Genomic DNA, 15,318 nt, shown 5'->3' with positions numbered 1-15,318 from the left:
TATTGAGTACAGGAGTTGGGAGGTCATGTTGCGGCTGAACAGGACATTGGTTAGGCCACTGTTGGAATATTGCATGCAATTCTTGTCTCCTTCCTATCGGAAAGATGTTGTGAAACTTGAAAGGGTTCAGAAAAGATTTACAAGGACGTTGCCAGGGTTGGAGGATTTGAGCTATAGGGAGAGGCTGAACAGGCTGGGGCTGTTTTCCCTGGAGCGTCGGAGGCTGAGGGGTGACCTTATAGAGGTTTACAAAATTGAGGGGCATGGATAGGATAAATAGACAAAGTCTTTTCCCTGGGTTCGGTGAGTCCAGAGCTAGAGGGCATAGGTTTAGGGTGAGAGGGGAAAGATATAAAAGAGACCAAAGGAGCAACTTTTTCACACACAGGGTGATACGTGTATGGAATGAGCTGCCAGAGAATGTGGTGGAGGCTGGTACAATTGCAACATTTAAGAGGCATTTGGATGGGCATATGAATAGGAAGGGTTGGAGGGGTATGTGCTGGGTGCTGGCAGGTGGGACTAGATTGGGTTGGGATATCTGGTCGGCATGGACAGGTTGGACCGAAGGGTCTGTTTCCATGCTGTACATCTCTATGACTCTATCTCAACCTGTCACCTATTTTCTAAGGATTCATATCCCTCTGCTCCCTGCCCATTCATGTATCTGTTTAGATACAGCTTAAATGACACTGTTGTGCCTGCCTCTACCACTTCCGCTGGTAACATGTTCCAGGCAGGCACCACCCTCTGCATATAGAACTTTCCACACATATCTCCCTCAAATTTTACCCCTCTCACCTTGAACTCATGACCACTAGTAATTGAGTCTGCTCCTCTGGGGAAAAAGCTTCTTGCTATCCACCCTGTCTATACTTTTCATGATTTTGTAGATCTCAGTCAGGTCCCCTCTCAGTCTCCATGTTTCTCATGAAAATAATCCTAATCTACTCAACCTCTCTTCATAGCTAGCGCCCTCCATCCAGGCAATATCCTGGTGAACCTCCTCTGCATCCTCTCCAAAGCATCCACATCCTTTTGGCAATGTGACGACCAGAACTGTACAGAGGTATTCCAAATGTGACCAAACCAAAGTCCTATACAACTGTAACGTGCTGCCAACTCTTGTACCCAATACCCCGTCCAATGAAGGAAAGCAAGCTGTATGCCTTCTTGACCACTTTATCAACCTGTGTTGGTACCTTCAGGGGGCAATGGACCTGAACACCCAGATCTCTCTGTACATCAATTTTACCCAGATCTTTTCCATCTACCGTATAGTTCACTCTTGAATTGGATTTTCCAAAATGCATTACCTTGCATTTGCCCTGATTGAACTCCATCTGCCACTTCTCTGTCCAACTCTCCAATCTGTCTATATTTTGCTGCATTCTCTGACAGTCCCCTTCACTATCTGCTACACTGCCAACCTTAGTGTCATCTGCAATCAGACCATCTATACCTTCCTCCAGATCATTTATGTATGTCACAAACAACAGTGGTCCAACACAGATCCCTGTGGAACACCACTGGTCACAGTTCTCCATTTTGAGAAGCTCCCTTCCCCTACTACTGTCTCCTGCTGCCCAGCCAGTTCTCTATCCATCTAGCTAGTACACCCTGGACCCCATGTGACTTTACTTCTTCCATCAGCCTACCATGGAGAGTATCAAATGCCTTACTGAAGTCCATGTGTATGACATCTACAGCCCTTCTCTCATCAATCAACTTTGTCACTTCCTCAAAGAATTCTATTAATTTGGTAAGACATGTCATTCCCTGCACAAAACCATGTTGCCAATCGCTGATAAGCCTATTTTCTTCCAAATGTAAATAGATCCTATCCCTCAGTATCTTCTCTAACACTAAGTGAATCCGAGTCAGTTGGGAAAATGAAAGGTGGGGGCTTTTGAGGGTGGAGTAAATGGGAGAAGTCAGAGGATGGGGAGAAGATAGGGTGGGGTCCCTTTTACACATCTCAGGTTCAAAGACATACTTGGAACCCATTTGTACTGTTAACTTAATAGTCTGAGTGTGAAGATACAGGTATCTTATCACCAGATGAAGAGGATTTTGTCCCAAAAGGTGCATGTTTTTACTTGCAGATTTTGAAAGAACAAGAATGCATTCCCGATGATCCCAGCATCTAAATTGACTTATTAGGTTGAACAAATTTATTATGCCTCTGCCTACTTCCCAGCTAGTCAGGAAGAGAAAGAAGGTGGCCAGTGGGAATTAAATGAAGCCTGAGGATTGCATCATTTTAACCTGGGCTGGTCAAGGGATCGAAATGAAGGTCTGAAATTGTTGGAAGAACTTAGCAGATCTGGCAACATCTGTGGAGAGAAAGCAGAGTTAACCTTTTAAGTCTATTGATCCTTCTTCAGAACATTTTCAAATAAAGAAGAATGAGAGGCAACCTTTTTGAAACATTGAAGATACTAAAGGGACTTGTCAGGAAATATGTGGAAAGATTGTTTGCTTCTGGGAGAGTCTAGAAACAGGGGACATAATCTTCGAATGAGGGGTCACACATCTAAGACAGAGATGAGAATTTTTTTGTCTGAGGGTAGTGAATCTGCTGGAATTCTTAACCACAGAGGTCATTGGGCTGGGTCATGAAGTACATTCGCAGCTGAGATAGTCGGATATTTGATCATAAAGGGAATCAAAGATGATGGGGAAGAGGCAGGAAAGTGGACTTGAGGATCATCAGAATATCCATGATTATATTGAATGGTGGAGCAAACTCTAAGGGCTAAATAGCTTTTTCTACTCTTACGCCTTATGATCACCAAGGTGTCTCCAACAGCACTTTCCAACCTGCAACCTCTCCCATCTAGAAAGATGAGGGAAACAGATGTATGGGAGAACAACCTCTCGTAAGTTACCTCAAAGCTACACACCATCCTGACTTGAGAACCATATTGTCATTCCTTCATTGTCACTGGATCAACATCCTGGAAATCTTTCCAAACAGCTTTGTCGGCATACGAACATCCCAAGAATACAGCAATTCAAGAAGGCAGTTTGCCACCACCTTCTGTAGGTCAATTGGGCAATAATGGTCAATAAATGCTGGCTTAGCCAGCGATACATCCCGTGATTTTTTTTTTCAAAGAGAGCTTCCCACCTTTAACATATCTCAGTTGACTGCAACAAAGATCTTTAAATTTTTTTAGCACACAGTGATATCACACTTCAACTAAAACATCATTTGGTAGTTTAAAAATGAAGGAATCAGTTACAAGGTTTTCTTGAGTGAAAGAAAGAGGACTTCTATTGCTTACGTGACAAAATGTAGTAAAATGCAACAGAAATGACTGAAAACACCCTGAAATTACTGATGAATTTTAAGAAGTGTAATGTTTAAAATGTATCCGGCACCAAAAGAAAGATGAAGAATTTCCAGTTTAGAAAGTCCTTCGAGTCCGTGACTACAGTTGTTCAGTTGGTGACTAGTATCCTCAGCAGTAGGAAAATTTGTAGTTATTTTTGGGTTCTTGGTGAAAGGACATTCTTCTGATTTTCTTTGTAATTGTTGTCTTTCGAGAGGCTGAGTGAGGAGCAGGGCGAGAGAGAGAGAAAGTGTTCTGGTTTTGCAGTTCAAATCCATCATTCTTCTCTCTTTCCTTTGCCTAAAACAACCACCTGAAGTACAGTTTCTTTGTGTGTTCCCATCTCTAGCTTCATTTTTATTTCAATTAAGATAATCTGCACAAGGCCTGAGATAGGGAAATACATAAGGGGCAAATATCTAGAATGGGGGGGTTGGTGGGTGGGGTGAGTGTGTAGGGGACCCATGGTTTTGAGATTAGGTCCCAAGCTCTGAACGATGTCAGTTATGGTAATAAATTTTTTAAAATTGAGTGACATGTTGAGTGAATCCCTTCTCAACATCAAAACAAAAAGCGTTCTACTTTCCAACCCAGTCTTGGATCTTGAGTGGAGATTCTCACCTCATTGATATGCAGGTTTCCATTCTCCTATCTACCGGATGGAAACCAGACACCGAGAATTCCAGACATGTAAGTCTGAGTGGGTACATGACAACTTCAGCTCACTGCTTGTCCTCTGGACCTCCACCTCGAATACCCTGCAGTAATATCTCAGGCTCACAGAGATAGGTACAACAGCAGAGAGAGAGGAGTGTGAGTGTGAGTGTGAGTGTGAGTGTGAGTGTGAGTGTGTTGCGAAGGTCAGTGACCTCCTGCTGCACATTTATGTGCACCACTAACATGGGTGGCAATTTTGGACTAGGTTAGCACAGTCTAATCCTGAGGTGAGGAATACAGTCCTCCTCATGCTCTCTTGTCTGCAAAGTGAGGTGTCAATTTCGTTATCAGTCATGTCTGGGGCAAATGTCATGAACTGTACATGGAAGCTGTGGACTACCAGAACTTGGCTGGGTGCACAACATCATTTCAAAGATGACAAGAGGTGTGAGGCGTCACTGCATTCCCAGTAGTGGACATCAGCTTTGACAAGTAGTGAATTGGGTTAGCATCTGGAGAAGAGGCTGCCACAGGGGCTTGGTAGATAGTTAATGTAATGAGTTTGGGACGATCGTGTGAGAAAATCTGCTAAGCTGTGGAGAGAAATTCTCCATGAAACTCGTCTCACTAATTATATTTGATGCTCCTAGGATGCCTGCTGGAACGTCTCTGGTGCCAGTGTCATTTCAAATCCCAGTTGTGTACCTGGTCAACCATTGAAAATTGAGTTGCTCTTCACCATCAACCTCGTAGTGAGAGAGCAACACTTCAGTGCAAAAGTGGCACGGCTGACACTTCTTTGCAATACAACTGCTCATTCCGACATCTGTCTCACAAGCCACACAACTTACCCATTTTTAGCCACATACTAACTTATATCTTTTTCTAAGTTACTGCTACTCCTTCCCCATTGCCTTCTGTAGCCAAGCATCTTATCATTGTTCAATATGGAACTGTCACATATAGGGAAGTCTCGGTCATCTCAAAACATTCATCTTTATTTAGAAGCACCAAGACTGAACTGAAATCAATCAAACAAACTGCATTGCATGTTGAACACCAGCAATTTAAAGTCAACGAGTGATCACTGTTCCCAACTCTCATCTACAGGAACTGGCTGTCAATTAGGTCTTGCCTGACTCCTAGTGTCTGATGCATCTGCTCAATGTCTTCATCCTCCTTCTTGGAAGACTATTCCTACTCTCTCAGGTTGTATGAATCTGTCATGACCTCTTCATTGCATTATCTAGTTGTGCAGAGCACAGCATACTAGGATTATGTGACACATGGTGCCAAGAACATACTGCAAGGCTGCCCCCTCCCTGAATAGGCCAAGTTGTAGGCCTACCATATGCACCACCACGCTGTGGTCAAGGAATGGGCTGTACTAATATCTATGTTTTGTCTTAGGAGTGCATAATGTAGTCAACAGCCATTGTTGCAATGTGTGCCTTGTCTCCCAATAACCATCCCTTCAAGACATCTGGTCTCTCAAATGAAGCAAGATCATAAGAGTTCGCAAGGATATAGACACTGTGGCAGCTCAGAGGGTACTGGGCACAAACTTTTAAGAAGTAGAACCAACAACTGTAGATCACTGGCACCTTGATGGAATGGAGCCCTTTTCTATGAATGATAACACATAGCTGTGTTATGATATGTTGCCAAACCCAACTGCTCAGTCTGCAGCACTGACCTTGTCATAAGGAAGCAAGATGAAGCAATGTGATCTGACACAAATGACATTGATAACCATTTTGATGCATTTGTGGATGGATGATTAAGATATCCCATACAAGTCTCCAGTGATTTTTTGGAAGGACCTAGCTGCGTAAAAGTTGAACACAGCGATTACCTTAACAACAGCTGAAATAGAATGGTTACTCCCTGTTGCAAGTCCCGCACCAGCAGTTAGCACAGTTCAGTGACAGTATCCCAAGACATCTTAAGTCTGCACTGACACTACAGAAAAGATGACATCAAAGTCAAAGATTTCAGTCCTTCCTGTGCCTAGTGCACATCCTGGCAGGTTCTTCAGCTGAAACCTCTTGGTATGCTGTTCAGCATCCACTGTCGGCTGCTGCTGCTGGTGCTGGACTTGCTGGCACATCTGTTTCTCTTCCATTTCTTTGCACCTTCGCTACTCACAGCAACAGAGAGAATCTCACCTGCAGTAGCTGGATCCACCAATCATGCTTGCGATAAACCTCATGACTCGGATTCTCCCTAGGTGACGTTGAGATGCCAGTTGATAGGGAATAATACTTGATAAATGTCTTGTTAATGTCACAACTCACCTCATTGACACTGACTCCCATTTTACTGAATACGCCAAACAAGCTAAATATCAGGAATACTCGACAAGGAAACCAGAGAGTGTATCTCCCAGATTCAACTCATGCTTGCACCAAGCCACCTCCAATGTGGAACACTGGACAGCAACATTTCAGAGCATGATCCATTGGCATCAGCTACTGCTCCATCCTAGCAGTGGAACTGGAGACTATGTTAAGAGATAACGGGGTGAAGAGAAAGAAGAAAACCTACTCACGGCACTTTGATGGCCTGGCTTCTATGTGCCTATTACTTTCAACTTAAATGTTCCTGGTGTTAAGCCATTTGTTTGTGAATCTCTCTGTCAATGCAAAATGCATCTTAGAATCATCCACAGCACCTCATTGCCACAGACAAAGCTCCATGAATGGAAAATTGTGCTGACAATCTATTGCAATGGGAACAATGCACACACAAGGCATTGGGCCATGATGATATCTTTGTTCCCCTCCTCATTCGACATCCCTAATGATTCACTTCCTCTGTATACAAAGGTGCAGATGACCAAGAGCTGTCGACAAGTCACTGTGACAGGGAAGTTTAACTTGCAGAGAGGGTCAATGGTGAAGGATGCTCAGGGAATGGGAAGCTTGTGAGTCTTAATATTGTACATTATGTGGGCCTGTTAACTATGTTCTTTCCTTTTAAAACCCCCTTCAAAATGGCTCCCTGCCTGGAACTATTAATTGCTACCTTAACCAGGCCCCAGAACATGTCCATGAAGAGGTTCTCTTTCATGATGCCCAAAGATCAGGAACATGACGCTGAAATGCAAAAAGGTTTCTGAAATAACCATATAGGGAAGGGAACCCAGGCTTTTTTTAAGAACCATTACCAAATTACTTGAATACTTAATTATCAAATAACAAATACCAAACGCTGCCTACTAGAGACAGCATCACAATGATAGAAATAAAATTAGGAGAAAACAAGGGAGGAGGCTAACTCAGAATGGAGTTGATAGAGGAGACAATGCATTTCACCTCGTGTGGTGCCCACCTCTGTCTAAAGGTTTGAGGGTGTTGGTGGACTCTGCGTGCTCCCTCTCCAAGGCATGAACATAGCCACTGAAGGGAGGCAGGCAGTTGTGAATTGAAATCCGTTCTGTGGCTCACTGCCTGGATGTAGTAATAGCTATATTAGCCAGGATAGGAGTAGTCCCCCAATCTACCCACTCCTCCACAGTGGATTCAGAAAGCCTCAGCAACTGTCTGTGTGGAGTTTGCACATTTTCCCTATGTCTGCATGGGTTTCCTCCAGGTGCTCTGGTTTTCTCCCACAGTCCAAAGATGTGCAGGTTAGGTGAACTGGTCTCGTGTTGAATGCTTGCCTGTCATGTTCTATCGCAATCTGCCTTTTGTTTATTTCTGCTAGACTTGTGCATCTCTTTATCCTTGGTTGGTGTATAAATGTGCTCAGTGTTCATTTTGCCATATCTGGCTTGGAGAGATAGGGATTGTATTAGGTCAGATGAGGGGAAAGTAGCTACGCATATCTCAGTACAATTTTGGCCTATTGTTTCTGGGTGCTCTGGTTTTCTCCCACAGTCCAAAGATGTGCAGGTTAGGTGAACTGGCCATGCTAAATTGCCTGTAGTGTCCAGAGATGTATAGGTTGAATGGATTAGCCATGGCAAATGCAGGCTAACAGGGTAGGGTAGGATAGGATCTGGGTGGGATGCTGCTCAGAGTTGGTGTGGACTTATTGGGCCAAATGGCCTGTTTCCACACTCTGGGAATTGTATAAAAGTCAGGAGTGTGAGACCAAAGTGCAACCAAAAGAATATTAACAGGTTTCTCAAATAACTAGATAGGGAGAAGAACCCAGCTCTATTTTTTTTAAATTAAAAAATACACCACTAAAGCACCCAATTAACTATTTATCAATGAACAAATAACAAACTTTCAATCTGTAACATGTAAACAAAGGGAATAGCCTTTTTTTACCTGAAGAACCCATTTCAAAGAAATTTTCCAAAAATATAAATTGTTTGGAGCTGTAGATTAAAGAAGTTAACATTTTAAAAGATCACATAAAGGAATAAACTTAAATTAAGGTGATAAAGTCATTTATTAAAATATGTTGTTATCAAATAATGTAAACAGCCAATTACCCATCTTTAATAAAAGCAAAATATTAGATGCAAGAAATCTGAAACTAACACAAAGAAACTTATTAGGTCTGGCAGCATTTGTGGAGAGAGAAGCTGAGTTAGCATTTTGAGTCTGAAATGACTCTTTACATTTTCATTAAGTGGCTGGAAAAAATGGAAGATGTAAATCTTGAGAAGTTCAGTAACATTGAATCTAATACAAAAGGTCTCAATACAAATTAAACGCATTTTCTACTTTTCTAACTTTTCATAGACAGCTACAATAGATGGCTACTTTCATTTGAGTTTCATATTTTTAGTAGGTACAGTTGACTATCCTTTATTCTGAAAACAATAGACAAATTGATTGAGAAATGGTTTGGAAACAACCTACTATATTTTTTGCAAACAATACTAGTTTCTGCTTGAAAGAAAACCCCTCTACTGAAAGTAGTAGGACTATGATTCCTTGTTAAAAATCACACAACACCAAGTTATAGTCCAACAGGTTTGATTGGAAGCACGAGCTTTCGGAGCACTGCTCCTTCATCAGGTGGTCCACCTGATGAAGGAGCAGCGCTCCGAAAGCTAGTGCTTCCAATTAAACCTGTTGGATTATAACCTGGTGTTGTGTGATTTTTAACTTTGTAGACCCCAGTCCAACACTGGCATCTTCAAATCGTGACTATGATTCCTTGTAGCTTTCTGTTCAGTGTATCTTAATGTTATGTGATTTCAACCATTGTTAATAATGTTTTATTTCAATTGTGATGTGTTAGTTTGTCAGATTTACATTCCTTCGCATGTAAAAACATCTTAATTTCTCCTGTAATGCTATAAATTGAGCCAAAATATTTCACTAGATAGCCAATATAATTTATTATGAAGAATATACAGCACTGTGGCTCAGTGGTTAGCACTGCTGCCTCACAGCGCCAGGGACCCGGGTTTGATTCCACACTTGAGCAACTGTGTGGAGTTTGCACATTCTCCCTATCTATGCAGGGGTTTTCTCCAGGTGCTGTGGTTTTCTCCCACAGTCGAAAGATATATTGGTTAGGTGGATTAGCCATGGGAAATGCAGGGTTACAGGGATAGGGTAGAGGGGTGGGTCTGGGTGAAATGCTGTTTGGAGGGTTTGGGCCAAACAGCATGTTTCCAGTCAGTAAGAAATTCTATGATTCTATGAAGAATAATAAGGTCAGAGTATTCAGAGCTAACTTCAGCTAACAAAGTGCACAATTGTCTGAGAATTGGCTGTGAAAGGTTGGACATTATGGGTTATTGAATACATGAAAACAGCACCACTTGCAAGTATCCCTCCAAGTCATACATAGTCCTGACCTGGAAAAATGGGTTGAATCGTATTTTTCTTATGGCTAAATGTGAGTTGTCTTGGGTTTTTGGAGGGATTTCTACCACAATGCCTAATGTGATTTATGGCTGTATTTGACAAATCTCACTTCATTAATTGAAAATGTGTTGCTGGAAAATCGCAGCAGGTCAGGCAGCATCCAGGGAACAGGAGAATCAACGTTTCGGGCATAAGCCCAAAGAAGGGCTTATGCCCGAAACGTCGATTCTCCTGTTCCCTTGATGCTGCCTGACCTGCTGCGCTTTTCCAGCAACACATTTTCAGCTCTGATCTCCAGCATCTGCAGTCCTCACTTTCTCCTCACTTCATTAATTACCAATTCTGCTCTTTTAGCATTCCTCGTGTCCATTTCTGGCTTCATCTCACCATGCATTGTTCCCAGAAAACCTCCTTGACTCAGTTGAATTCACTGAGAGACCAACATCCTTTGTGACCATGCCATCACTGGCAACATCATGGCACAGAAACCTTGCTGCCCGTGGCCCAGTGAACTCAAACAAAAGCGTGTTTTATGTGTAGCAGATGCCTAGGTCCCACCTAACCCATCGACTTATGCCTGTATCTGCCCACTTTTCCACATCAGCCTCTGTCATACGCTGCCCCCCAAAGACAGGTGGATCCTGGCTGTGGCTGAACCCCTGTTTTGCGTCATCCAAATCCCACTGTATTCCCACTCTTACAAATCAAAGGCTCTTTTGTGAATTGGCTGCTACAATTAACATCCTCACCTCTACTTTGTTTTGCATTATCTTTATATGCTGCAGCATATTATTTTTATGAATTAAAGTATAATTGTGGAACTTGAACATAAACTGTTCAACTGGAAAGTTAATATAAAATTAATATATAAAGTAAAATTGTGATTTTATACAGTTGTACTCAATAGGAGTTCAGGGCATTAATGAACATATGCAATGTTTCTTATTTACAATCTGAATGCTTGAACCTGAGCAATACACATCAGTTCCCTATCACATCAATGTGACTATCTTTTTGTTTGCTATGATGTAGATCTTGAGTGTCCGTGAGTGAAATTGCTAATTGGTGCTAGCACAGTTCTGGTGCTGTTGATGCTTGCCTACTTCAAGCTACCAGAATATCATTCTGTCATTCTGGTCTGGATTTAAGCTAGTGCTAACTCACTTCATGATACACTCCTGATAATAATAAATTCTTTGAAAGTAAAAAGTATGTTGTTCAGTGTCTTAAATTGAATTAAAGACTTTTGTATATTAAAACAGGGCAGGCAAGATGGGACCTCAATTGATCCATGGGAAGATTTCAATTTATACAAAGTTGTGGACAGATTTGGCTTTCTGCAGTAAGTTCAATAAGTTTGAATGTTTCGATAAGTATTTTGCATTTTTGTTGCGATATGTCAGATGCATTTATTATGCTATTTGTTATTAAGGTATGTCCTTCCCAAATTAATACCAATGTTATAATGTACTTTCAGTGAACATGAGCTGCCTATGCCAACACTGTTGGAGGAAAAGGTAAGATATGTAATGGCATTATAACAAATACTAGTTTATTGTTGAACAATTCCACATTAGTCCATACGTGATAGTGGATAGGTAAAACTGCTCTTAGTGTTACACATAAAATGAAATCACAGCTTTTTGCAAATGGAAACTGAAAAACTGCATTTCAGTGTAGTTTTAGATGACTCAGTCTTGGAGTAGTATGGATGTTAGAATTGGGGGATTTGATGTGCAAAGCTGCTTACCTCACCAAGCTATGCATTTTAGTAACATCGACAATAGATTTAAGTTTGCTTGTAGTGGTGATTTTTGCTGTCCAAACTTGCTTACCTCACCAAGTTACGCATTTTCGTAACATCCAACTTCAATGTTGATACTTCAATTTTTTTCATACACTGGAATGTCAAACCCTGCTCTGCCATTTAAGAATAAAGCAACTTGCTCCAGTCAAGGGAGGGAAAATTAAAGGTTGACTGAACTTGAACCCCTCCTATACATCCACCTAACAGTTGGTTCCAGAGCAAGACTCTCAGAGAACTGGAATAGATTTGTTAGTTACATTAGAAGCTCAATAGCAGTCTGTGTAAGACATTAAAGTTTCTACTAGACAGATGAAGGACCAGCTGATGTATAAGAAGGTGGTGTGGAACAAAGAAGCATGATGATTCTAGTTAGTGTAGTGTAAGTCTGATATAACATGGATGTTGGGTGCAAGAATTAAGACTGCAATATACCTAGATCATGTGATAGCCATGGGTGATCAAACTCACTGTGACTATCTTGGGAAATAGTTTTGGTTCAATTTACTTACTCTAGTATTCGTGCTCCAATGTGTTAAGGTCAATGATAATCAACAGAAGTGTCAAATACTCTCCTGAGAGCAGTCACTTCTCTCAGCAATCCCTGAAATTGCAAGTGAAGATTTTCAAGCAAAGGAACCATAAAATATTTAAAATGGGCCAACGTGCCTGTGCCACCATGTGGCTTGGAAGATAAAAGAAGCTGATTTCCTGTACACAAAGACTCAAACATAAAATTTGGGATGGGAAAATGTCCAAGCTATTTCTGTGTAAAAGCTGCATTTGGTAAAGTAAAGAATTTGTTTTCTTTGTAAAAACACACTCACAAATATAGGCATGAGGTTCTCCCAGTTGACTGCCATAACTTCAGCAGAAGATTCCTGAAATTTCTGCATACCGTGTATTGTTTATGTAATTTATTTGGGGTTCTGCAGATATTCCATCCAAGTTTAGTGGCCAATTGTAAGAATCCATTTAAATGTTGATTTTCAAAAAAGGGCTGATTATGCCAACTACCGGTATTCAACGTACAGCATTTGTACCTTAAATAGGTCATTTACAGTGATTACACAAGTAACCTGATTGCCATTATTGCAGCGATATCCCTGAGCAAAACTGAAGCTAAAAAGATGAGACTGAAAACAGGCTGTCTGGTGTTGAGCTCAGATTTTAAAACTACTACTGTTCCATTCTCACTCAACTGAACAAGTTGAAATAATTCATATTTACCTTAATTGTGAAATGTGTAAATGTTGAAATAGGTATGCTTTCGCTGAACCAAATAGGGATTGTTTTTGAGAGCCATGAGAACCTTTTCTCAAAAAATCGCAGTATGTTGAACCCTATTATATCCTCATACATATATTGAGGTAGAAAGTTGAGAATTCTACCATAATTTAAAATAATTGCTTTCATTAAATCTATAATGATTATCCAACTCCAATTAAAACAGAAAAATATTGGGAAGCTTAACACATTAATTTTCTGATCACTGACTACAACTTCCTTGTAAAGCTTTACAATTAACTCTCATTTTGTTGAAGTATTAGAATTTTTAATAAATTATAAATAAGTTATCCAATTCATGAAGAAAATTTCATTTCCAAAAATTTATTTTACAAACTTGAGTGACCTGTTCTTGGCTTATTTGCACTGGGCACATTTTCAATTAATCTCTGTTGTTTAGGAGTAAAACGATTTATTCATTCACTGATCATCGTTCTCTTGCCATGATTTTCATTATAATGTCACTCCTTCACAGCACTAAAATTTCAAAACATGATGGAATTAACCCTATATTTTGAATTAGCACCAAGGTAACAGGCTCTTCACAACACATATGATGCTGAAATAGCTAATTTTGAAAGATCAAGGAATCTTAGCAAAGTCATCACAACATGTCCAATCAACATACATCAGAACAAAGCCAATTAAATGTCAAAGTGTACTGTCAAAACATTAGAATATAGGAACATAGGAGGCTATCAATTAGCATATTGATGTAGTCATCTGGTAGTATAGACTGTATTATTATTGCACCTTGAGTAATGTTTCAACTTCTGAATGCTGAGACACAAGGAGATGTTCAAATAGTGCGGTTTGCAAAGAAAAGTCGTAGAGCTGATGTCTTATGTGTAAATTCTGGCTTAAAATAAAAGATTGAACACACTTGCATTTTTCAACCAAAGGAAACATTTGAGAGGAATTCTGAGGAAGGGTACATTAGATACTTAAGGAAACGGAAAAGGTAACTTTAAATGTACCTTATAAAGAGTAGAATGTGTGGACATACATCCAGAAGAATAAAATATAAATTTGCAGAACAACTGATAAGATGTAGCATAGACTTCCAGTTCAAGTAATGAGGGAATAAGCTCCAGAGATGTTTTAAGGAACATTTGAAGTGGGGGAGAGAGACATAGCATTTTCCTGGGTGAGTAAAGTAAGAAAATGCTGAATGCCTTTCCTCATAATAATTATCTTGTCTAGAAAATAAATTTTAAATAATTATATTTGACATATTTGTCTATTAGAAGTACCTGAAACTGCAAAACCACTGTACTAGAAGCTGAATAATTATTGAAAGAAGCACCTGCTTTTTAATGTATGACAGTTTTATTTCTATTTTACAGCTTAAACATTTGGAGATTGAAAGAATACCGAAATGGGTCAAAATGGTTAAAAAATGGGATAAGTACAGAAACAGTGACAAGGTAACATTTATTACTTAGAATTCAATCTCAATAAATCTAATTTTATATGTTTGAGTTATGCTTCATTTTTGAAACAAAAGTCAGTTCCAAGAATAATTTTCATAATTCACTCTAGAACTGACTTATACTGGTATAAATTAAATGAGTTGTTTATAATTTGGTGCAGCTCTAGCATAACTGAGAAATCAACTTTTTGGATTCCAGATTATTTGCTTCAAAGATTTTCACATGATGATATGGGAGCTGGAAAACCTGAGGCATGTTTATGCTGTGTAGAAACAAAACAAGAAAGAGACCAGGGATAATAGTTGATCACTTGATAAAAAGCTCACAAGCAGAGTGAGGTATCTGTGTAGTATTTAGGTTGTATTTTTCAGTTCACCTTTGGCCCCCAGACACAGTGATTTAACCTATGCAGAAGGGGCAGACTATAATGACGAGGAAGGTACCAAATTTAAGGGTACAGGGGAACCTCAATTATCCAAATACCAATTGTCCAAAAATTGGATTATCCGAAGATGATCTCTAGGTTCCAATAGAAATACTACATCAAAGATGTGTTTCTAACAGTGATCGCGTCTTTTGTTTACAGTGATTATACAGGATCCGTCTTCAAATGACTGACTTCCCGCACTTTGTCCCCACACTTTCCCTGATGTTGTACAGAGGAGTGTACCCTAAACCCACCGCCCTACCCCCTCCCAAGATAATCTGACCAACAGGGCAGAGATGGAACCTGTCAAAAAGTTGCAGTAAAAAGTGTGTGTGCGCGCGCGCTGTTTGGAGAATTACCCCACAAAGGCGGCATCAGCAGCAGTCTTATTTTTGGTGTCCAGTCCGGCTGCCCTGGAGAGGGGGCAGGGCAGAGTTGTACGGAAATGGGTGTTGGGGACAGAGTTAGACGGGATGGGCAGGGGCAGTGTTGGACGGGGATGGGGGAGACTGGGGCAGAGTTAGACAGGGATGGGATGCAGGGGCAGTGCTGGACGAGGAGGGGGGAGCAGATTTAGATGGGGGTGTAGGCA

The 15,318-nt window shown here is 40.5% G+C and overlaps 1 protein-coding gene across 6 annotated transcripts in view; it reads left to right on the top strand.

Annotated features, from left to right (window-relative positions):
* LOC122557824 (USP6 N-terminal-like protein) overlaps window positions 1-15,318 on the top strand; it is a 264,478-nt gene that overhangs the window by 113,206 nt on the left and 135,954 nt on the right. For all 6 annotated transcript variants that reach the window (XM_043705913.1, XM_043705909.1, XM_043705912.1 and 3 more), the window contains 3 exons: window positions 11,038-11,117; window positions 11,253-11,292; window positions 14,213-14,293. In XM_043705913.1, coding sequence (XP_043561848.1) covers window positions 11,038-11,117; window positions 11,253-11,292; window positions 14,213-14,293 — 201 coding nt within the window. The remainder of the gene's footprint in view (window positions 1-11,037; window positions 11,118-11,252; window positions 11,293-14,212; window positions 14,294-15,318) is intronic.

This window comes from Chiloscyllium plagiosum, chromosome 16 (genome assembly GCF_004010195.1).
Source record: "Chiloscyllium plagiosum isolate BGI_BamShark_2017 chromosome 16, ASM401019v2, whole genome shotgun sequence".
NCBI classification, from domain to species: domain Eukaryota; kingdom Metazoa; phylum Chordata; class Chondrichthyes; order Orectolobiformes; family Hemiscylliidae; genus Chiloscyllium; species Chiloscyllium plagiosum.
This window is presented reverse-complemented; position numbering and strand designations above follow the sequence as displayed.